Genomic DNA, 22895 nt, shown 5'->3' with positions numbered 1-22895 from the left:
GTTAGAGAATAATACCATGTTCAGAGTTAGTTCTGTGGTTCTGACAGTAGACTATATTGTATTGAGGGTCTCCTGATATTTCTATTAACTTAGCACCTTAGGATGATATCCAAGACAGTAAGTTATCTACTATAGGAGCTTGACATTAGAGGATTTTAGTATGTATGGGAACCACAGAGCATTGCCGGTTAAGAAAAAATGCCATTCATTCACATAATTTTTTGAAATGTGTTTTACTTAAAATGCTTTTAGTTACAAGTAGTAAAAATTATAACTCAGAATTGTTTAAACAATGAAGGAAATTTATTGGTACATTTAACTGAAAAAAGTACAAAGGCAGCACGAGCTTGAGGAAAGACTGCTGCCGAGGACTGGGTTTCTTTTCTCCTCTGCTGGAGGCCAGCTGCCGGGATAACTTGCAGCAGCTCCCTGGGCTTCCTCATTTAGGGCCAGCAAGAATGAGAGAGTGTCTTTATCTCTTTGTTTTCTGTAGAAGTCCTGAGACTCTTTGATTTTAGTGGCTTAGTTCATATAACCATTTTTCACTTAATCACTGTGGCCAAGAAATATGGAATGCATTGATTGACTTAACCTAGGTCAAAGCTGTAACCCTGAAGCCAGAGATTGAGTCAGCTTCCTTGGAACTGTTTTGATCTCCAGAGGGAAGGCTGTAGGGAAACGGAAAACAGATGCTACATGTCCACCGCAAAGTGCTTAGCAGAGCATATTTATTCATTCATTTTTAGGTATTCGCTGAGCATCTGCTAGATGCCAAGCACTACGTGGTCTTTACATCAAGAAGGAGCTGGGTCCTGGGTGCTCCTCAGTTTAAATTGCTGGAGGTATATTTTGCAGCCAGATGTAAATTATTTATAAAGTTACTCAAAATTTGGAGTTTAACATTTATAATGAGAAACAAATGGATGCTAGTGAATTTTTAATAATCATATAATAGGGTCTTAGTTTTACCTTTTTTACACTTTGTCTGTGATAAAGTCTGAAAATTTAGAATTGTGATTGTGGTTGAAAATTTTGCATTTCTATTATGTATTTATCTCAAATAATTTTTGTTTAAACATGAATTCAATAGTGAGTTAATGTAATAATTGCCTCCCTGCTAATACCTTTCGTTACTATGCCCTAGTTTTATTTAACCCCCTTAGAAGGAGTCCTATATAATTCCAATAGCCAGATCTTCTTGGCTTTTACACTTACTACTGGTCACAGATCTTGGGAGTCACATGCCTCAGTGCTATAGTATATTTCTTACATATTAGAATTAAATTAAGTCTCTTCATGTTCTCTTATATGCATCCTTAATTGAAATTTGGAAAAGAATTGGTATTGAGGTCACACTACAGTTTTTTTTCTCACAGTCTCATCTATCAAATGTTATTTGAGCTAAACTAAAAATTTCCATGAAAATAAAGTGCTTTTAATGATATTAAAACCTTTATCATTTATAGTAGCTATCTTATAAACATTTTTAAAATCCTAAAGTTAGCATTTTTCAGTGTTACCTATTTCAAGAACAAAGATGTATGTTTCTTTCCATATTCCATGTACTCTTCAGTTCTTCCTTGACTAATGCACTAGCATAGTACTTTGTACTTAGTAGATATTCAGCCAGCTTTTAGTAGATTGTTTTAATTCATCTGAATTGAATTGAAAATTATACCAATTTACCAGTTTCTAAGTGTTTATGCTTTTATTTAAATTAAGAGATTTAAGAAATCAAATTGATTTATTGGCTAAATATTAAAGAAAGTTTTTTTTATTTTTAAAGTATTTTAAATATCAGCATAATTCAGGGTTTGGAACTGCCTAATTAAACAAGATTTGTAGCTACAAATGAATATTAAATATAAATGTTCTCTCAGGAAAAAAATAGTGAATTAAATATTTAAGTATTTATCATTATTTCTGTACGTTAAAGTACATATAGTGTACTTTTTTGTTGTTGCCCAAGAGCTAAAAGTGAAACAGAAATTAACCTTGATTGTTGGATAAGAAAATACAAAACTTTACACATTGTCTGCATTTTTTGTTTAGGAACAGATGTTGTTATTGTAAAAAATGGAAGAAGAATATGTGGAACAGGAGGTTGTTTAGCCAGTGCACCTTTACATCAAAACAAAAGCTACTTTGAATTCAAAATCCAGTCCACAGGTTGGTATAATGGTACTTTACTAGTATAGTCCTAATTGTTCTAAATATTAGGAGTAATTTTCAATATATGAAAAAGATTAATGAGGTAGTAAAAAAGCTCTGAACTCTTACTTAGAAGACATTTTCTTCCACCTCTTCTTTGTGTGATTCTGGTTTAATTAGTTAATTTAGTTTAATTAGATTTAGTCTTCACCTCTATAAAGTGGGATTAATGGAGCTGCCCTTCCTTTCCTTCTTCACGTGAGCTAGAAAGTGTTTTTTTTTAATATTTTTTTTATTGATTTCTTTTTTTAGAGAGAGAGGAAGGGAGAGTGATAGAGAGATAGAAACATCGATGAAAGAGAAACATCATTGATTGACTGCCTCCTGCATGCCCCCCACAGGGGACTGAGCCCACAACCTGGGCATGTGCCCTGACAGGGAATCGAACCAGTGGCCTCTTGGTTCCTGGGTTAATGCTCAACCACTGAGCTACACAGTCTGGGCCATGTAAGTGTTTTAACAACAGGACATACTAGATCATTGTGAGGCACTAGCATTATCTTATCTAATAAAAGAGTAATATGCAAATTGACCCTAACTCCACTACACCCACAAGCCACGCCCACCAGCCAATCAGGAGCAAATATGCAAATAAACCCAACCAAGATGGCTGTGGCCACAGAGAGCAGGAGGGAGGCTTGGGTTTCCCCGGCAACAGAGGAAGCCAAGCTTTCCGCCTGCCCTTGCGGGCCTAGGCCTCCACTCAATGCTACAAAGTTTCAATTATAGAAAGTAAACAAATCCAAACAGAAATGGCGGCAGCTACGGAGCTGGAAGAGCTGGAGGCAAGGGTTGCCCCTGGCAATGGAGGAAGCAAAGCTTCTGCAGCCCTGGCTGGCCTAGGCCTCCGCTCCAGGCTACAAAGTTTCAATTATAGAAGGTAAGTAAATCCCAACAGAAATGGCTGCCACCACAGAGCAAGCAGGAGGCTTGGCTCCTCTCCAGGCTACAAAATTTCAATTGTAGAAGATAAATAAATCCCAGATACCAGGGCCTCTGCTTGGGCCACCAGGGGGCGTGGCCGGCCTGAAAACCACCACAGGCCCTTCACCCAGGCCGCCCCACACCCCAAGGGAACCCCCACCCTGATCCAGGATACCCTTCAGGGCAAACCAGCTGGCCCCCACCCATGCACCAGGCCTCTATCCTATCTAATAAAAGAGTAATATGCAGATTGACCATCACTCCAACACACAAGATGGCTGCCCCCATGTGGTCAAAGATCCTGCCCCCATGTGGACACAAGATGGCTACCACAAGATGGCCATCAGGGGAGGGCAGTTGGGAGGGACCAGGCCTGCAAGGGAGGACAGTTGGGGGCAATCAAGCCCACAGGGGATGGCAGTTAGGGGTGACCAGGCTGGCAGAGGAGAGAAGTTGGGGGTGACCAGGCCTGCAGGGAAGGGCAGTTGGGTGGGACCCAGGCCTGCAGGGGAGGGCAGTTAGGGGTGACCAGGCCTGAACGGGAGGGCAGTTAGGGGCAAACACGCTGGCAGGGGAGCAGTTAGGCATCAATCAGGTTGGCAGGGGAGTGGTTAGGGGGTGATCAGGCTGGCAGGCAGAAGCGGTTAGGGGCAATCAGGAAGGCAGGCAGGCGAGCAGTTGGGAGCCAGCAGTCCTGGATTGTGAGAGGGATGTCCGACTGCCCGTTTAGGCCCAATCCCACCAGGATCGGGCCTAAACGGGCAGTAGGACATCCCTTGAGGGGTCCCAGATTGGAGAGGGTGCAGGCTGGCCTGAATTTCGTGCACCGGGCCTCTAGTTATTAATACTAGGGGCTCGGTGCACGAAGATTCGTGCACGGGGGGTGGGTCCCTCAGCCCGACCTGCACCCTCTCCAATCTGGGAGCCCTCAGGGGAGCCCTCTCCAATCCAGGAGTTTCTGTCTGTCTGCAATCATATGAGCGAATTGTCTGAGACCCCATCCCAGTTTGGTTTGATGCTCACAGAATAATAGAGGCATTTTTTTCTTTGCTTCATTGGTGGAAATTTCCTGGAAGTTTTAGGATATCTTCCCTTTCATTTTTCCTAGACACTCTGACTTTACTTATGTCTCTCACCTTTGCTTTCCCTCCATCCCCCACCACAGTAGTAACTTGCTCCAGGCTCACTTTGCTCTAGTGTCTAGGAGATCCTTCAACGCGTCTGCCACCAGAACTACAATTCTCAGCATTCCTGGTGCTCCCCGCACTCTGGGCTTCCACTTCCGGTCCTGGGGCTGCCACCAGAACTACTATTCCCAGAATTCCTGGTGCTCCCTGCGCTCTTGGTTTTCCCTTCCTGCTCTGTCTCCATCCCACGGCCTCCTGCTCTGCCAAGTCCTCCAAGCCGCCAGCTCTCCCTCTCTGCTCTCCCTCTGGCGGCTTGGGGAGCCAGGTTCCCCAAGCCGCTCCACTCTCCGCTGGCTCTCCCGCTCTGCTCTCCACCCGGTGGCTTGGGGGGAGCGACTGAGGGAGCCACGTCCCCCCAGGCCACCGGGTCTCCCGCTCTGCTCTCCACCCAGCGCCTGTGTATACAAATTAACATGCCATCTTTGTTGGGTTAATTTGCATACTATCACTCCTGATTGGCTGGTGGGCGCCACGGAGGTATGGTCAATTTACATGTTTCTCTTTTATTATATAGGATAATTAATTATTAATTTGCAGCTAGGTGCACCATTTCATTTGGTCAAGCATATAAGGTATAGACTCTTACTATTTATTTTAGGATAAAATCAATCTTACGATTCTGAGTTTTTCTCTTAACTCCTATTAAGATACCCTGATTCAGTATTATCTGAAGCAATCAGCAGATTTAGAATTCCGATAGAAGTCTAAAGTCTATGCTTTTTAAAAAAAATGTGTAGAGTTTCTTGAGTTGTATAACAATTTTACATGAATATTTTAATAGTTAATAATCAGTTAAGTTGTGGCAGTATTGAATATGGGGGAATTATTTTATTTATTTTTAAAAGAGAGAGAGAAACTTGATTTGTTGTCCCACTTATTTATGCATTCATTGGTTGATTTCTGTCTGTGCCCTGACCAGGGATCTAATCTGCAACTTTGGCACATTGGGATGGCACTGTAACCAACTGAGCTACCGCCCAGGGCATGGGGAAATTTTTTATAAAGCTTTATTATGAAGAAACTTCTAGTGAAATACAGCATGGAGTAATATAGGTACAGAATAGGAAAACTAGAATGGAATTAATCAATCCTATTCTTTTTTAAAAAATATATATATTTTATTGATTTTTTACAGAGAGGAAGGGAGAGGGATAGAGAGTTAGAAACATCGATGAGAGAGAAACATCGATCAGCCGCCTCCTGCACACCCCCTGCTGGGGATGTGCCCGCAACCAAGGTACATGCCCTTGACCGGAATCGAACCCGGGACCCTTCAGTCCACAGGCCGACGCTCTATCCACTGAGCCAAACCGGTTAGGGCAATCAATCCTATTCTTATGCGACTGGCTTGAATGATATAAAACATTCCTCTGGAGATTGTTTTCTAATTAGTTTTAAATACTGATTTTCTTCAGTGTATGAAATAAATATAATCTGTCCTCCATTCCATTCTAAGTTAACTAACTGGCTGCAGAATGTCTCTGTTTACTGTTGTCTTCTGAGGTATAAGGCTCAAGCAAATACTGATTTAGGCTCAAGCAAATATTTTCTTGAGCCTTAAATCTAACACTAATTTTTATGTGGGTTTTCTGTAAAGGATGGTGTCCCTAGGATAAATGTGCTGTTGGAATTTGTTGCATTGATCTCAATGAAAGCTTGAGACAGTTATGCCAAAATGTTATCACAGCATGCATAGTTCTTTAGCATAAGGAGACTCTGTAACTCTATTTAGAACTGTTGTCCTGTGAAATTCAATGTGTAGCTTCTAAAAAATCATTTTTAGAGAAGAAAAGTGAATGAAAATAGCTAGTATATTTTAAAATATTTACTCTGTTTTACACATTTTTATATGATCTCTTGTCTTTTTTTTTTTTCTTTTTTTCTTGTCACTCTTAAAGTTGTCCTACTTTGGAGAATAAATTACAATAGTCAATTTATTTAGGAGGATAAGACAGTGAAGTTCACACATGCAGCTTTTTGATGGCCTCACTCAATGCAGAAAAATTGATTGACAACATGATCTTCAGATCTTCTTCCATTTATAGAATTTGTCCTAAATTATTTTGATTAAAAAAAAAAAAAACTGGGAAGGAGACAGTTTGAAACAAAATCCATAGATCTAGGTAATCTGTTTGGCTGAGAGCTGTTTATTCTGAGAGCTGCTTGCTTTAAAAGTCAGCCTAAGACCAAAAGGTTTTTAATTCACTGATTCAAGTATTAGATAAGGAAATGATTTTATACTTTATGAATAATTTTTTCTCTATGATATTGACCCGGTCATATGTTATTTGTCGCATATTATATATAGATGCAAAAACAAAAGATAGTAATTTCTCACTTCTCAGAGATAGTGCTAGAAATAGTACCCCCAGGCCCTTTAAATTCAATGTTTAGCTTCTTAAAAAAATCATTTTTAGAGAAGAATGAAAATAGCTCATATATTTTTTAATATTTACTCTGTGCTTTACTTACACATTATTTTAGTACTTACACCATTCCAAGTGCTTTACTTGGATTATCTCAGTATCTATATATACAAGCCCAGCGGCCATTACAACAGAACAACCAGAACAACTGGTCGCTATGATGCGCACTGACCACCAGGGGGCAGATGCTCAACGCAGGAGCTGCCCCCTGGTGGTCAGTGCGCTCCCACAGCAGAAGCGCCGCTCAGCCAGAAGCCGGGCTCACTGCTGGCGAGTGCAGTGGTGGTGGCAGGAGCCTCTCCCACCTCCACGCAGTGCTAAGCAGCGGCGAGGCGAGCGAGCAGGTGGGTGGTAAGAAGAGAGTGGTCCCGGATTGCGAGAGAGAGATGTCGGACTGCCGGGTTAAACTGGCAGTCGGACATCCCCCAAGGGGTTCTGGATTGCGAGAGATAACAGGCCGGGCTGAGGGACCCCCATCTCCATCCACTTTCCCCCTCCACCCTCCCCCCCCACCCATGGATTTCATGTATCTTATAATAACTTTGTGAGGTAAGTACTGTTGGGATCCATAATTCACAAGTGAGTAAGCAGAGAGAGGTTAAGCAGCTTACCCAAGGGGACATAGCTACATCAGGATTGAAACCTAGGTACAACTCCAAGGCCCATTCTCATCTCCTAGGCTATGCTATGTCTGCAGAGAACCTACCGTAACTTGCCAAAGTATAAAAGATTTTTTTGAAAATAAAAATTCAAAACAATAGTTCATTATATTTTTAGGAATATCATTATATTTTTAGGAATCTGGGGTATTGGTGTTGCAACTCAGAAAGTTAATTTGAATCAGATTCCTCTCGGCCGAGATGTGCACAGTCTGGTGATGAGAAATGATGGAGCTCTATACCACAACAATGAGGAGAAAAACAGGCTGCCAGCCAATAGCCTTCCACAGGAGGGAGACGTGGTGGTGAGTTTTCTTCAGGAGTTGTCTTCCACTGTATATTGTTAAACTTGCACTGCTTTTAGTATATGTACTTTGCCTGGGAGTTTATGGTTTGAATTCCAAAGCATGGGGTGGTACATTTTCCAAAGAGAGCACTTGCTGTCTTACCCAGCTGTCTGCTTTCTACAGCTGTTGCTGGTGAGGGATATCAGTGTGAGCCCTTATTTCCATTCAGGAGAGTTAATGACAGATTGGCTGCTGATCAACATTTCCTGCTTCTCTAACATCAGAGAAATCTTGGCCCACAATTTTAAAAGTTCACGCACCCGGAATAGGTATTTTTGCAGCTGGAGATCTCAGAGAAAATTTTGACATTTATTATTTAAATTTTTAGGAAGTTCTGTTAAAGAATAACATTTTATCAGGAGTGCTGGTCTTCATTAAACTAAATCTTATTAAATTTACTTCACTTTCTTAACTTTTCAAAGAAATGGACTTGAAATTCTAAGGCTTTCCTAAAACTTCCCTATTGAAAATATTATCCAAAGATCCCTTCCTGTCTTTTTCAGATACTTCCTCTCAGATGGTGTTATCCAAGAACCTTGTACACTGAGTTCAGGCTGTTAGCTATTGATTGAGAACAGAGTTCTTGGTTCTCCTTTACCAAAAGTGCCCTTATACACAGAACTATGAGTTCCTGGCTCTGGTACCAAGTTGAAAGGAATCTGTAAATAATTAGGGAAAGTTTCTAATAATAAGATGACACAGACAAGGTAAATTCAGGTAATTGAGTTAAAGAAATACACAGTATTTTGGAGAAAATGAAGAAAGATGTGGAAAGATTTTTAATTATGGTCTGATCTCTTTTCTGCAATTCAAAAAATATAAAGAACACTTGGATTTTAAATAGGTAAATTGATAAGTGTTTTCCCCCTGAGATTGACTAAAGAAAAAAGAAGATGAAAGACAAACTTTTTTAAAAATCTGCTTTTCTCTCTCCTTTTTAATAGTTGTTTCTGTATTAGTAGATCATTGCCAGGTGTTCATAATATGGAATACTGTTACTCAAATGGTTATTTCTTGAAAGAGAATCTCGAAGTCAAGTTGATGCTGCCAACCTGTTTACACTAAAAGATGAAATTCAAACATGAGAAAGGATAATCAGTAACATGTTTTTCTTTGTTAATGTACTGAACTTCTGTGTGTTATTCTTGCCTTCCTATTTCATTCATTGAGATGACTAATACCACAAGTTGACAGATTTAAGAAGGCCATTTTTTTCTTTCAGCATTATTAAAACTAGACATTTTATTTTCATGCCCATTTAATAAAAGGAGGACTAAAAGAGATGAAATAAATGCAGAATCAAGAAAATAAGACATTACCCTGCCACATTAATTTTATCTTCCTAGTTCAAACACTTGAAAACAAATTTCATCAAATTGCTCACAATGGCATAGGAAAAGTAGAATGGATTATAAACCAGGAAAAAACATTCTCATATATGTAGAATTTCAGTTTATACTCTGAGGAGAAATTAAGAAAAATAAGCTTTCAACATTTAACCAATGATTATATTCATACAATAATCATACAATAACAATGACCTACTACAGCACTAGGAAGGCATGCCTGAAACAGTTTATGCTTATTTTTTCCTTTTATAAATAGTTTTGAAAAGTGTAAACTACATTCTAAAATGGCATTTTTAATTTAATTTTAGAGAAGTTTGGTAAAAATTCTATGCAATAATAAGAGCAAATACTTACTAGCATTTATTATGAGACAGTCACTGTTTTAAGTGCCTGTCAGGGATTAAATTGTTTAATCCTCATAATGATCCTGTGAAATAGGTAGTATTGTTATCACCATTTTACAGATTAGGAGAAGTTAAGTAACTTGTTGTATAAGGTGATTCTAGGGTTATAATACAGACAGTTTAATATGAGCCTGTTCGCTAAACCTGCAAACAATTATTGATAAATGCACCATTATGTCAAAATCAAACCTAATTTTTAGACATGTAAAAGGACAGGTTAAGTTGGAAAATATTTGAACCAAATGCTGCTGATGGGGGTGGGATTCTCACATGCTTCTTCACTTCTTTCTTAGGTATTGGGATGTATTGGGATTTTGCCCTTATGCTCTAGGTTATGCTGCCACCAGGTGGTGAAGGGTGCCTGGATTACCACCTGATCTGAACTGCTAGATTTCCTGTATCCTCTAAATCAAGCATGTCAAACTCAAAGGCTAACATGAACCAAATAAACAAGGTTTAAGTTTATATGGGCTGCAAAAAAACAAAAACTTCAATTTGCATGAAACATAGGTTTATTTCGATAGAGACATGCTGAATACAAAGGGCTGAGATAAATGAGTAATCGTTAACATAAAATAATAGAACATTTTAATAAAAATTAATTTTTCTTCTTGAACATTAACTTACCAGACACTGAATAACTGCACAAATTAATAAACGTAATGCAAATAAACCTATTTTTCTTGTTCTCTGAAAGCAAAATATTTACTGTTGCGCACACCAAACAAGTCAGTACAAGACTAATGACGTGGCAATCGGCTGCTAAAATATTCACTGCTAGTATTAGTGGAGAGAAATGGTGTGCCTGCGAGTAAGATGCATAAGGGGAATGAATGAAACACGATTATAGGAATCAGTCATTAGCAAACATTATAATTCGTTATTAATTATGTATAATAGGATTTTGTAAAAATTAAGTTATGAAATCTTTATTAAAATGTTTCTTACATACCATTATATTGGCTGGGCCACAGAAATATTCCTTGTGGGCCACAAGTTTGATATGCTTGGTCTAAAGAGAGTTAACACTGCTTTTTATGTAATTACTAGAGGCCCCATCACAAAATCCATGCACTGGTAGGGTCCCCAGTGGCTGCCGGCTGCCAGTCAGGTAATCCTTCCCTTCCCACAGCTGGCCCTGCCCCCTGGTCGAACTCCTGGGAGAACTTCCAGTTGAGGGGACAATTTGTAAACTACACTTTTATTATATAGGATTTTTTTTTTTAAGTGAAACAGACCTTTTCATTAAAAAAGCTAATCCCAATTATCAACTAGCTTTATTATTATTATATTTAAACTAGAGGCCTGGTGCATGAAACTTAGTACACTGGTGGGGGGGCAGTTCCCTCAGCCCGGCCTGCGCCCTCTCGCAGTCCGGGACCCCTCGGGATGTCCACCTGCCAGCTTAGGCCCGCTCCCCGATGGACAAGCCATTAGAAGGACATCCTTAGCGCTGCTGTCGAGGTGGGAGAGGCTCCCGCCACCACCGCTGCACTGGCCAGCCATGAGCCTGCTTCTGGCTGAGCGGCACTCCCCCTGTGGAAGCGCACTGACCACCAGGGGGCAGCTCCTGCTTTAAGCGTGTGCCCCTGGTGGTCAGTGCACGTCATAGTGACCAGTCATTCCCAGTTGTTCTGCCATTAGGGTCAATTTGCATATTATCCTTTTATTATATAGGATACCTAAACTGAAATGAAACAAAGGTAACTTGTTTATCTTTCTCAATATTCCTTAACTTTTAATAAACCATTGTTTAACCTTGGTTTTGCTAAAATTTGAAGAAAATATTTCATAGCCTTTAACACCATGACTTATCTGAGCCTTTGCTGTCTTAACTGGAAAGTGAGGGAGTAAAGACTAGATCATCTATGAGATCTTTTTCTACCTCTAAAAAGCTTTTAAATTGGTACAATTTATCCACAGTCAAAAGTGGTTGCTTCTTGGTCTGTGATGATTTCTCTGTTGAAAAATCTCTGCTGTCTATTCTTAATTCTTCCAAAGAAAGCTCTCTTTCTGTCATCAGGCAGTAACTACTATGCAAAGTTTTAAAGAGTGTTTTAAAAGTTTAAAATTACATGCAAATTAAAAATAAGTATTCCAAAACCATTCTGCATAGGTTTAAATCCCATCCCTGCCACTTTTCAGCGGTGCAGCCTTAGGTAATTTATTTAAACTTGGTGTGCTTTAGCTACTTCATCTGTAACATAGAGATGATAATAATACCTGTCTTGTGAGAAGTAAATGAGTAAATATGAAGTGCTTAGAATAGTGCTTGGTATCTGAGTGTTTTCCAGCATTTTAGTAATAATTGTTAATAATTGTTATTTATATTTTTACCATTTTTAATATTTTCTTTTGTTCCTAGGGTATTACATATGACCATGTAGAATTAAATGTATATTTGAATGGAAAAAACATGCATTGTCCAGCATCAGGTATACGAGGGACAGTGTATCCAGTTGTTTATGGTAAGCTAAAATATTTCTAAATATTATTAGATATATGTTAACTTTTGCTGAGGACTTTTTATAGGAAATGTATTCAGTAGGATAAGGAAGGTTTTTATTCCCAATAAAATGTGTGTAAATATTATAGTTTCTGTATAAGTGTGTCCTGCAAGAATTGGGGTACTTAAGAGATAACCCTATACCACTTAATTACTTTAATTTTTATTATGGAAAATATTAAACATGTTTAGAAATAAAGAGAATAATATAATGAACCTTCATGTACCCACCACCTATCTTCAAACATTTATTGTAGCCAATTAGATTTCATCTAACCCCAACACTCCTACTGTTTTTCATCTCTCTTCATTATTTTGAGACAAATGCCAAAAAAATAAGGTATCTCTCTTTAAAAAAAATAGCCAGAATGCTTTTATCACTCTATTCTGCTTTATTTTTTAAAAAAATATATTTTATTGATTTTTTACAGAGAGGAAGAGAGAGGGATAGAGAGTTAGAAACATCGATGAGAGAGAAACATCGATCAGCTGCCTCTTGCACACCCCCTACTGGGGATGTGCCCGCAACCAAGGTACATGCCCTTGACCGGAATCGAACCTGGGACCCTTGAGTCCACAGGCCAACGCTCTATCCACTGAGCCAAACCAGTTTCGGCTATTCTGCTTTATTTTTTATATTATCAACTTTAAATCAACAGGTGCATGGTTTTAGTAGATCTAAAAATATTTTATCATTTAACTACCTTATTTAAGTTCTTAGAATTGAGCCATAATGAAAGCTAATTATTAACTTTTTGCAGTAATTTCCTAGAAAATTAGCAATGTTAGTAAGGACATACTGTTTGGGATGTCAGAAAAATAATAATAAATATAAATTTTTAATAATATAATAATAACTATCAGAGCTTGTGCTTTACTTTTTAATTAAGGTTTTTTTTAGTCTTCTTTTCTCATAAATTACTTTTTAGTGATTTTACCTTCTGTATCTTTGCATGTAAAAGTGTTTTTTTGTTTTGTTTTTTAAAATCTCACCTGAGGATATGTTTATTGATTTTAGAGAGAAGGGAGAGAGAGAAAAGCATTGATGTGAGAAAAACATCTATTGGTTGTCTCCAGGAGCCCTGACTGGGAATTGATCCCGCAAGCTTTTAGTGTATAGGTTGACATTCCAACCGAGCCACCCAGCCAGGGCAAAGGTGTACTTTTAAACTCTATGTAGGTTAGTTTTCTTTCTATATTGGGTATACCTAAAAGCAATTCCTTTATTTACCTAAGTAAATGGAAATGTAGTTTAATATTAAAAATCATTTAGCCTGAGAAATGAAATAAATATCAGTAGAATGACTGAATTATATAAATGAGTAGTAAATAAAATTATTACTGTAAATTATATCTGTGATTCAGCATTATTTTTAGTACTAGAGGCCCAGTGCACAAAATTCGTGCACGGGGGGGGGGGGGTCTCCAACCTGGGATCCCTCTCACAATCCAGGACTGCTAGCTCCCAACCACTCGCCTGCCTGCCTGCCTGATTGCCCCTAACTGCTTCTGCCTGCCAGCCTGATCACCCTCTAACCACTCCCCTGCCAGCCTGATCGATGTCTAACTGCTCCCCTGCCGGCCTGATTGCCCCCAAATGCCCTCCCCTGCAGGCCTGGTCACCCCTAACTGCCCTCCCCTGCAGTCCTGGTCCCCCCCAACTTTCCTCTCCTGCAGGCCTGGTCCCCCCCCAACTGCCCTCCCCTGCTGGCCATCTTGTGGCGGCCATCTTGTGTCCATATGCGGGTGGCCATCTTTGACCACATGGGGGCAGCCATCTTGTGTGATGGAGTGATGGTCAATTTGCATATTATTCTTTTATTAGATAGGATAATAAAATTGTAGGTAATCCTACCTAATAAAAGGGAAGTATGCAAATAACCATCACTCCGCTACGCCCACGATTGGGCCGGCGGCAGGCTGGGGCGGGACTTGGGGTGGCCAATTGGGCTGACAGGATGAGCGGGAGGACTGATGGAGCTGGCGGAAGGCGCCGGTGGCGGAACTCGGGGTGGCCGATTGCGTGGCTGCCGGCACCAGTTTTCCGCCAGCACCAGTTTTCCTCTGGCCACCCACCGATCAGAGCGCCTCCCGATGGGAGTTCCCCTCGGGGTGGCCGATCGTGCTGGCGGGAGGCGCTCCGATCGGCGGGTGGCCAGAGGAAAACTGCTGCTGGCGGATAACTGGTGCCGGCAGCCAGGTGAAGGAAAAGTCTATTGCACGAAACTTCGTGCAACGGGCTTCTAGTAAATTATATATAGTAAGGTATGTTTTATAAATTGGAATTGATAAATCAGTGCAATTAAATCAAATATTTTAGTAGTCTGATACTGTCCTATCTAATAAAAGAGAAACATGCAAATTGACTGTACCTCTGCTACGCTACCAGACAATAGGAGTGAGTATGTAAATTAACCCAACCAAGATGGAGAGGCCCATAGCGGCCAGGTGGCGCTGGGGCTGCCGGGGCGGATGGGAGACACAAACCTGCACGGAGGCCGGCACCCAGCAGCCCCAAGCCCCGCCCGCCATGGCGGCGCTGGGGCTGCAGGGGGCCAGATCGGAGACACAAACCCGCAGGGAGGCCAGCACCCCGCAGCCCCAAGCCCCACCACTGCGGACCTGGGGCTGCGGGGGGCTGGATCGGAGACACAAACCCGTAGGAAGGCCAGCACCCCGCAGCCCCAAGCCCCACCACTGCGGACCTGGGGCTGGCGGGGGAGGCAGGTGTGGATTGGAGACACAAACCCACAGGCCTGGCACCCAGCAGCCCCAAGGCTCAAGGTGGAGGCTCTGGGTGTGCTGGGGTTGGGGGAGGGGAGCAGAGATACAAACCCACAAGAAACCTGTGGAAAGGGAGATAAACTATCATAACTTTATCTTCCTTTCCACAAGATGAGAAAACTGCCCCTGGATTATTTAGTGATGTGGCCCACATCTTTCTACAAACACAGGGTAATGTTATGACCACTCCCAGGAAGGTCTGGTCAGAATACCGTCTCCAGGGAATAACGCTACTGTGGCAAATCATCTAAGAGAGGAAACAAGCTTTTGTTGGGTTTATTCTGAAGGTCAGAGAACATGCCACCCCAACATATGCCGTGTTGTTATATTGATGATCTTGAGCTGCAGATGCTTGAAAAACAGCAAATGCATGCAGAGGATTTCACTGAAGTCTCCTGATCTGCCTAAAATCGGACCCCCCTAAAGGAGCTTAAATGTCATAGGTCCCCTTGACGGGAGAAGTGTCATCAGTCAGAGAAGACTGACTCCTGTCACAGGACAGGAGAGTAGAAGTTAACATCACACCCAATCTTTGTTACAAACTATTTCCCCCCACCCCCATTCATCTTTCCTAAAAATCATTTACTCTCCTCTAAGAGGCCTACATCTCCCATCCCCTTTCCCTAGGAAGAAGGTATTTAAATTTGCATTCTAAGCCATCTTGGGGAGTTACTCATTTTTCCCTGGGATCTCCCACATATACAAGAGGTACACGTGTTAATGAACTTTTGTTTTTCTCTTGGTGATCTGTCTTTCATTACAAGGGCCTCCACTAAGAACTCAGAAAGGTAGAGGAAAACTATTTTTCCTCCTCCGTAATTCTATCTCGGGAAATCAAGTCCCCAGCTGAACAATGAGGTTGGCTCAAGTACCAAGCAGTCTTGGCTGACGGGAGGGAAGCTTCTAGGGAGAAATCAATGATACTGGCATCAAAGTAGGACATGGCACATGCATGGTTGCTGGTGGGAGTTTAAAGTAGTTCAACATTTTTGGAGGATGATTTGGCAAATTCGATAGAAATGTTCAAGGTACATCCAAGAGTTTTCTTGTAGGAATCACATCTGCTGAGATAAAGCACAAGCACATAAGCCCTGGTCAGAACCCAGGATGCTACTGCGGGCTCCCCTTCCAGGATAGGAAAACCTGGGAACAACCTGCATTTTTAGGACAAGGTGGCATCTATACTAATAAAAGGGTAATATGCTAATTAGACTGAACATCTTCCGGACGACCTTCCAGATGTCCTTCCGGACATCCTTCCCGACAAAGCCATGTTGGCGGGGCCAAGGCAGAGGAGGTTAGAGGCGATCAGGCAGGCAGGGGAGAACAGTTAGGGGGACCAGGCCAGCAGGGGAGAGCAGTTAGGGCAAACAGGCTGTCAGGGAAGAGCAGTTAGGGGGATCAGGCTGGCAGGCAGGTGAGCGGTTTGGAGCCTGAGGTCCTGAGGGGTCCCAGATTGAAGAGAGTGCAGGCCGAGCTGAGGGGACCCCTTTCCCATGCATGAATTTTGTGCACCGGGCCTCTAGTCACATATAAATGTAAAACTTAAGTTTCCTTACCCTTTGTCCTCCATCCCATTCCTCTAATTCTAGATCAATCCTGCCATTCATTTTGTCTGTTCTTACATTCAATCTATGGGGGAAGTATAACACTGAAGAAAAGTGTCATTGCAAAGTTGACTTCCAGTGTAATATAAGCTCTCAATATTTTTGGCAGTTCCTTTACATCTCTAAACATCCCAGACCTTCACTATGCTTCTTGAATTTCCTACTCAGTTCTCTGTAGATGACCTTACCCTCTACTTTATAAAGAAACAGGCTATCAAGACGACCTTCCCTCCCTACCCTCCTGAAGCTTTTCTGGATCTACTCCAATCTTGCCTCCTTTCATCGCTTCTCAGAGGAAGTGGTGCCCTTCATGTTCGGAAGCTCATTCTGTAATCTAGACTTAAAACTCCCCAACTCTGAGACTTCACTTTTTCAGCTCTTCATCTGTATCTCATGTCATCAACCTCTCTCTTCAATGCTTATAAGCATTCTGAATCGTTGTCATCTGAAAAACTCTTTCTTAAACTCTACCCCCCACTAGCCCTAAGTTTATCCTTCCCGGCATGGCTGCATTTTTTATAGAATAGCCTATACCACTGTCTTTATTGTATCACTCATTTGTTCTTCAATCCAGTTTGGCTGCCTTTACTACCACTTCACTGAATCCACCCTTGTTAAAATCACTTATGACTTCAAGAATGTCAAATCCAGTACTTAACTTTTTTTCACCATTTATTATGAAATATAAAATATTTAGTAATGTTCATTAAATATATCTGTGCAATTTGACAAGAGCTATAAAATAATAATCCATGTCATTACCATAGTCAAGATAGCCAACATATTTATCACCCTTAAAAGTTTCCTCCTGCTCCCTTATAATCCTTCCTGCTCCTCCTCATCGCAGCCCCAACCAGGCAACCGATGATCTGCTTTCTGTCACTATAGATTATCTTGCATTTTTAGAGTATTACTAGAGGCCCGGTGCACAAAATTCGTGCGGGCGGGGGGGGGAGGGGTCCCTCAGCCCGACCTGCACCCTCTCCAATCCGGGAGCCCTCAGGGAATGTCCTACTGATGGCTTAGGCCCGCTCCCCATGGTTCTCTGCTCTTTTCGGGGACTGCCTGCTCCACACCATGGCGATGGGCAAACAGGCCCCACTGGGTGCCCAACCAGGCAACCACTGCCCCACCAGGCAACCGCTGATCTGCTTTCTGTCACTATAGATTATCTTGCATTTTTAGAGTATTATATAAACAGAATTATTTAGTTTTTATTTTCTTTTTGGTCTGGCTTCTTTCACTCAGCATAATTATTTTAAGATTGATTTGTGTTATAGTGTTAATAATTCAACTTTGTTTGTTTGTTTGTTTGTTTATTGCCAAATAGTATAGTTCATTATGTGGAAGTATCACAATTTGTGTTTCCTTTCATCTTTTAATGGATATTTAGGTTATTTGTAGTTTTTGGCTATTAAAAATAAAAGCTGTTACAGCCCTGGCCAGTGTGGTTGTGGGTTCGATTCTCAGTCAGAGCACGCCTAGGATGTGGGTTCGATCCCCAGTCAGGTTACGTACAGGTGGCAACCCATGGAAGTCTCTCTCTCTCTCCCTCTCTCCCTCTTTCTTTCCTCTCTCCTTCTCTCCCTCTCTTCTCCCCTCCTCTCTTTCTCTCCCTCTCTCTGCCACTTCTCTTTAAAATGAATGAGCATGTTCTCGGGTGAGGATTGAAAAAATAAAATAAAGCTGTTACAACTATTCATGTATAAGTCTTTATATGGCTATATGCATTCATTTATTTTGGGTAAATGTTGGTAAAAACATGTACATCCTAAATAAGGCCTGGAGACTAGTATTTTATTCAGTATTTTGTCAATGTCAGTTTTCTGGATTTAATATTGTACTGTAGTTATGTAAGATGTTACCCCTGGAGACTTTATATTATTTTTGCAACTTCCTGTGAAGCTATAATTTTTTTCAAAATGAAACTTTAAAACAATGTTAATTGTAGAAAGTTTAGAAAATACTAGTTGGCAAATAAGGAAAAATTAAAATTACCCCTAGTCTGCCCTGGCCAGTGTGGCTCAGTTGGTTAGGAGTCATCCTGTTCACCAACAGGTTGCCAGTTCAATTCCCAGTCAGGGCACGTGCCTAGGTTGCAGATTTGATCCTGGTAGACAACCGATCAATGTTTCTCTCTCTCCTTCTTCTTTCCTCTCTCTCTAAAAAAAAAAAAAAAAAAAAAAAAAAAAAATCTTTAAAAAATGTACCCATACTCACACCCTTTAGAGATAATTATTAATAATATTTTGATGTATAGCCTTTCAGTGTTTTTGATAGATTTTGGGTTTTTTGTGGCTATTTTTACCCAATAGGATCATGTTTTGTAACCTGGACAGTAGATGTGTTTATTCTCTTTGCCTATTGATATTATAGTTATTCTGGAAACAGTTTATTTTATAATTATGTATTCATACAAATTAAGGTGTTTGCTTCTAATTTATTTTGTCTTTTTCTATCTCTAGTTGATGACAGTGCAATTTTGGATTGCCAGTTCAGTGAATTTTATCATACTCCTCCACCTGGTTTTGAAAAAATACTATTTGAACAGCAGATCTTCTGAATGTATTTGTTTTTGAAACTTGTACTTCTGCACTGTTAAAGTGTTTACCATTTAATAAAGCTTTACCTGACCTATAGATGAAAATATATTATTAAAAATATGCTTGTTAATATTGTTTCAGGAACCAATGTATTCAATATATCACCCCAAAATTGTGATTTAAAGTACTTATGTTTTGTGATATGAAATCAGCATTTTGGGCAGTTTATTTAATTCTTATTTAAGTAAATATAACTCTGGGTATGATTAACAGTATTAAGTTGAAATATGTATATATATTTAAAAGGGAATCTGTCTTATATAAATTATTTGTTTTGATAGAGATGTAGAGTTGGGTGAGTTTTTGTCATTCTGAAGTTTAGAGCTCATTAACTATTTTAAGTTTGCAGTCCAATAATTTTGTGTCTCGTGTTCTTTTTTATAAAGTATAACAGTGACAGAGATTTATATTATTGGCAACTTCACTTTTAGCAATTTATTTACTGAGATGTATCATTTTCTTAAAATTTAAATTGCCTAGTTTGTTCGTATGTCTTTGCTTTTGATTTGCTTTGTGAAAGGAGATAAGTGTTCTAGTATTGAAGACCATTATGCTGTGTTACTTCAATTCCAGAGTAAGTAGTGGTGACTGGTGATATAGTACACTGGCAGACACTTAGAATAGTGGGATGCTTTAAACTTAAATGTAAATGAGATTATTCTTTTAGGGACTTTTATTTAAATGTGTGTTTTTTTCTGTAAGGAATAATAAAATAATAGTAATTAATGAATATTCAGTACTATATTAAATACATTTTCTTCTGTTCTGTTAATTATACAGTAAATTCACTTCACCCTTGATTATTTCAGAACTTTAGAGATAAATGAGTCCTCTTCATGACCCTAAGCCTTTATGCAGTTTTCAGCAAGAATCTTTGAGTTTATACCCTACTAACCCAATCTAATCACTGTACATATCTTGGTACAGTCTCCTTTTCAAATGAACATGCCAAGGATGCGTGCATTTTACTCCTTCGATAACAAGGGATCAGTATGTTGTACTAGAAAAACATGGGCATTAGAATCCAAGATCTGAATTGTAGTTTTTTCTCCTAATTCCATTATCTCCTCAAGTGAGTTTTTCAGTCTCTCTGAGCCCAGATACCCCATTTATAAAAGGGATAATCATATTTTTTGATAACATTTTATAACTAGTTAAATAAGGTAATATATGTAAAACACCTTCATCATCATAGGCACTTGATGAATGTAACTTGCTTGTTGACTCTAACAGTGATTTTCATAGTGTGGTCCTCAGACCAGTAGCATCAGCATCACCTGGGAACTTGTTGGAAATGCACATTCTCAGGCCCCACTCACTGAGTCTGAAACTACTGGGGATAGTGCCCAGGAATCGGTTTGAACAGCCCTTCAGAGGATTTTAATACTAAAGTTTGAGAACCACTGCTCTAGAGAGAATTCTTTGAGAATTATTGTCTACTATAAATTTTCTAAGGATTTAAGACAAACTATTTTTGACCTGTAGACAAAAGAATACTGTACAATATTTTTTTTTTGCTTATTTGGTAGACAAACACATGATATTGTGCTTTGAAAACATTGATTTACTTTATTAACATTTATTAACATAGGAGAGAAACCAAGATGGCGGCATAGGTAAACACCTAAACTGCTGCCTCGCACAACAATTTCAAAACTACAACTAAAAAACAGAACGGACATCATCCAGAACCACAGGAAAGCTGGCTGAGTGGAAATTCTACAACTAGAAGGAAAGAAAAAAGCTCATGGAAAATCAGAGGAGCTGCAAAGGGCTGAGGTACGGAGACACGCACACAGAGAGGAAGGGCGGCTGAGTGCCTGGCTGGCTTTCTCTGGCGGGAGAGGGAAGGAAACCCCTGACTGCACTGAACCCCAGTTCCGGGCGAAACCCCGTGGACCCAGGCTCATACAGGGGGAGTCTGGACTGTCAGGTAGAGAGAAAGGCGCACGGAGACTCGGAGACTCAGGGAAACCGCGGCGGGCAGGGGTCTGGAGGCGCGCACGCGCAGAGAAGACTGACTGCTGAGGTTGCCACTAGCTCTCCCTAGCGGAAGGGAGTCGGAAGCTCCTGACTGCACTGAACCCCAGTTTCGACTGCACTGAACTCCAGTTCTGGGCGAGCCTGGGGGAATCTGGACTGTTGGGCGGAAACTCAGGGGAGCCGCGGAAGGCAGAGGTCTGGAGGCGCGCGCGCAAGGGCAGGGCTAACGGGAAGCCAAGACTGTGCTCAGCCCTGAGACTCCGCCCCATCCAAGCTGAGCACAGAGGCTTTTGCAATTTTGCAAGTCTGGTCCTATAAGGCTGTCTCTAGCACAGGTCTCCCGGCGTAGACACAGCTGATACACATAAGCCAATTGGCCTAGAGGTCAATTCCTCCCAGTGATACCAACAACAATCAAGACTTAACTACAACAAGGCTGTACACACAGACCACAAAGGGGTGCACCAAGAGTATCCACCTCAGGTGACTGGGAGGCCGACCCACTGGGCCATATAGGAAACCTAGCACACAAAGCTACCCTATCAACGCAGGGAAGCAGCAAAAATGTGGAGACAAAGTAACAGATCACAAACGAAAGAAATGGAGGGAAAAAAATGACTGGATATAGCATTCAAAACCACAGTCATAAGGTTTTTCAAGAATTTCCTAGAAAAGGCCGATAAATTTAGCCAGACCCTTGAGGATATGGAAAAGGACCAACTAGAAATTAAACATACACTGACTGAAATAAAAAATATTATACAGAGACCCAACAGCAGACTAGAGGAACACAAGAATCAAGTCAAAGATTTGAAATACAAAGAAGCAAAAAACACCCAACCAGAAAAGCACAAAGAAAAAAGAATCCAAAATATGAAGATAGTGTAAGGAGCCTCTGGGACAACTTTAAGCGTACCAACATCAGAATTATGGGGGTGCCAGAAGAAGACAGAGAGCAAGATACTGAAAACCTATTTGAAGAATAATGACAGAAAACTTCCCCCACCTGGTTAAAGAAATAGACTTACAAGTCCAGGAAGCGCACAGAATCCCAAACAAAAGGAATCCAAAGAGGACAACACCAAGTCACATCATAATTAAAATGCCAAGAGCAAAAGACAAAGAGAGAATATTAAAAGCAGCAAGAGAAAAACAGTTAATTACCTACAAGGGAGCACCCATACGATTTTCAGCTGATTTCTTAACAGAAACTATGCAGGCCAGAAGGGAGTGGCAAGAAATATTCAAAGTGATGAACAGCAAGAACCTACAACCAAGAGTACTCTACCCAGTAAAGCTATCATTCAGAATTGAAGGTCAGATAAAGAGCTTCACAGACAAGAAAAAGCTAAAGGAGTTCATCACCACCAAACCAGGATTACATGAAATGCTGAAGGGTATTCTTTAAGAAGAGGAAGAAGAAGAAAAAGGTAAAAAATTATGAACAAAAAGACATCAAATACCTACCAACAAGTGACTATAAAAAGCAAGTGAATAAGAAATCTGATGAACAGAATGAACTGGTGAATATAATAGAATCAGGGGCATAGAAAGGGAGTGGACTGACAATTCTTGGGGGGAGAGGGGTGTGGGGGTGTGGGAAGAGACTGGACAAAAAAAAGAGACTGTACACCTATGGATGAGGACAGTGGGGGCGGGGGGTAAGGGCAGAGGGTGGGGTGGGACCCGGGTGGAGGGGAGCTATGGGGGGAAAGAAGAGGAACAATTATAATAATCTGAACAATAAAGATTTATTAACAATGAAAAAAATAAGACCATTTTGTAAAGAAATCAAGGGAAAAGGAAAATTAACATCAGTTAGGAAAGACAAGGTGAAGCCATAGATAATTCCTAGTTTTAAAATGCAGGCGTAAAGACAGGCTACAAATTTGGCCCTAAGCTACC

The 22895-nt window shown here is 40.5% G+C and overlaps 1 protein-coding gene across 3 annotated transcripts in view; it reads left to right on the top strand.

Moving 5' to 3' along the window:
* SPRYD7 (SPRY domain containing 7) overlaps positions 1–22895 on the top strand; it is a 354235-nt gene that overhangs the window by 5684 nt on the left and 325656 nt on the right. The window contains exons 2-5 of one of the 3 annotated variants that reach the window (XR_013813876.1): positions 2053–2169; positions 7546–7712; positions 11873–11975; positions 18870–21325. Coding sequence is in view for 2 of the 3 variants with exons in the window: in XM_079779130.1 (XP_079635256.1) it covers positions 2053–2169; positions 7546–7712; positions 11873–11975; positions 18870–18967 (485 nt within the window). In the remaining variant the exon portion in view is untranslated. Of the gene's footprint in view, positions 1–2052; positions 2170–7545; positions 7713–11872; positions 11976–18869; positions 22552–22895 lie in introns of those variants that run through there. The other 2 variants (XM_079779130.1, XM_079779131.1) reach the window with 2 other exon arrangements.

Source organism: Cnephaeus nilssonii, assembly GCF_951640355.1.
Source record: "Cnephaeus nilssonii genome assembly, chromosome: 8".
Taxonomy (NCBI): domain Eukaryota; kingdom Metazoa; phylum Chordata; class Mammalia; order Chiroptera; family Vespertilionidae; genus Cnephaeus; species Cnephaeus nilssonii.
This window is presented reverse-complemented; position numbering and strand designations above follow the sequence as displayed.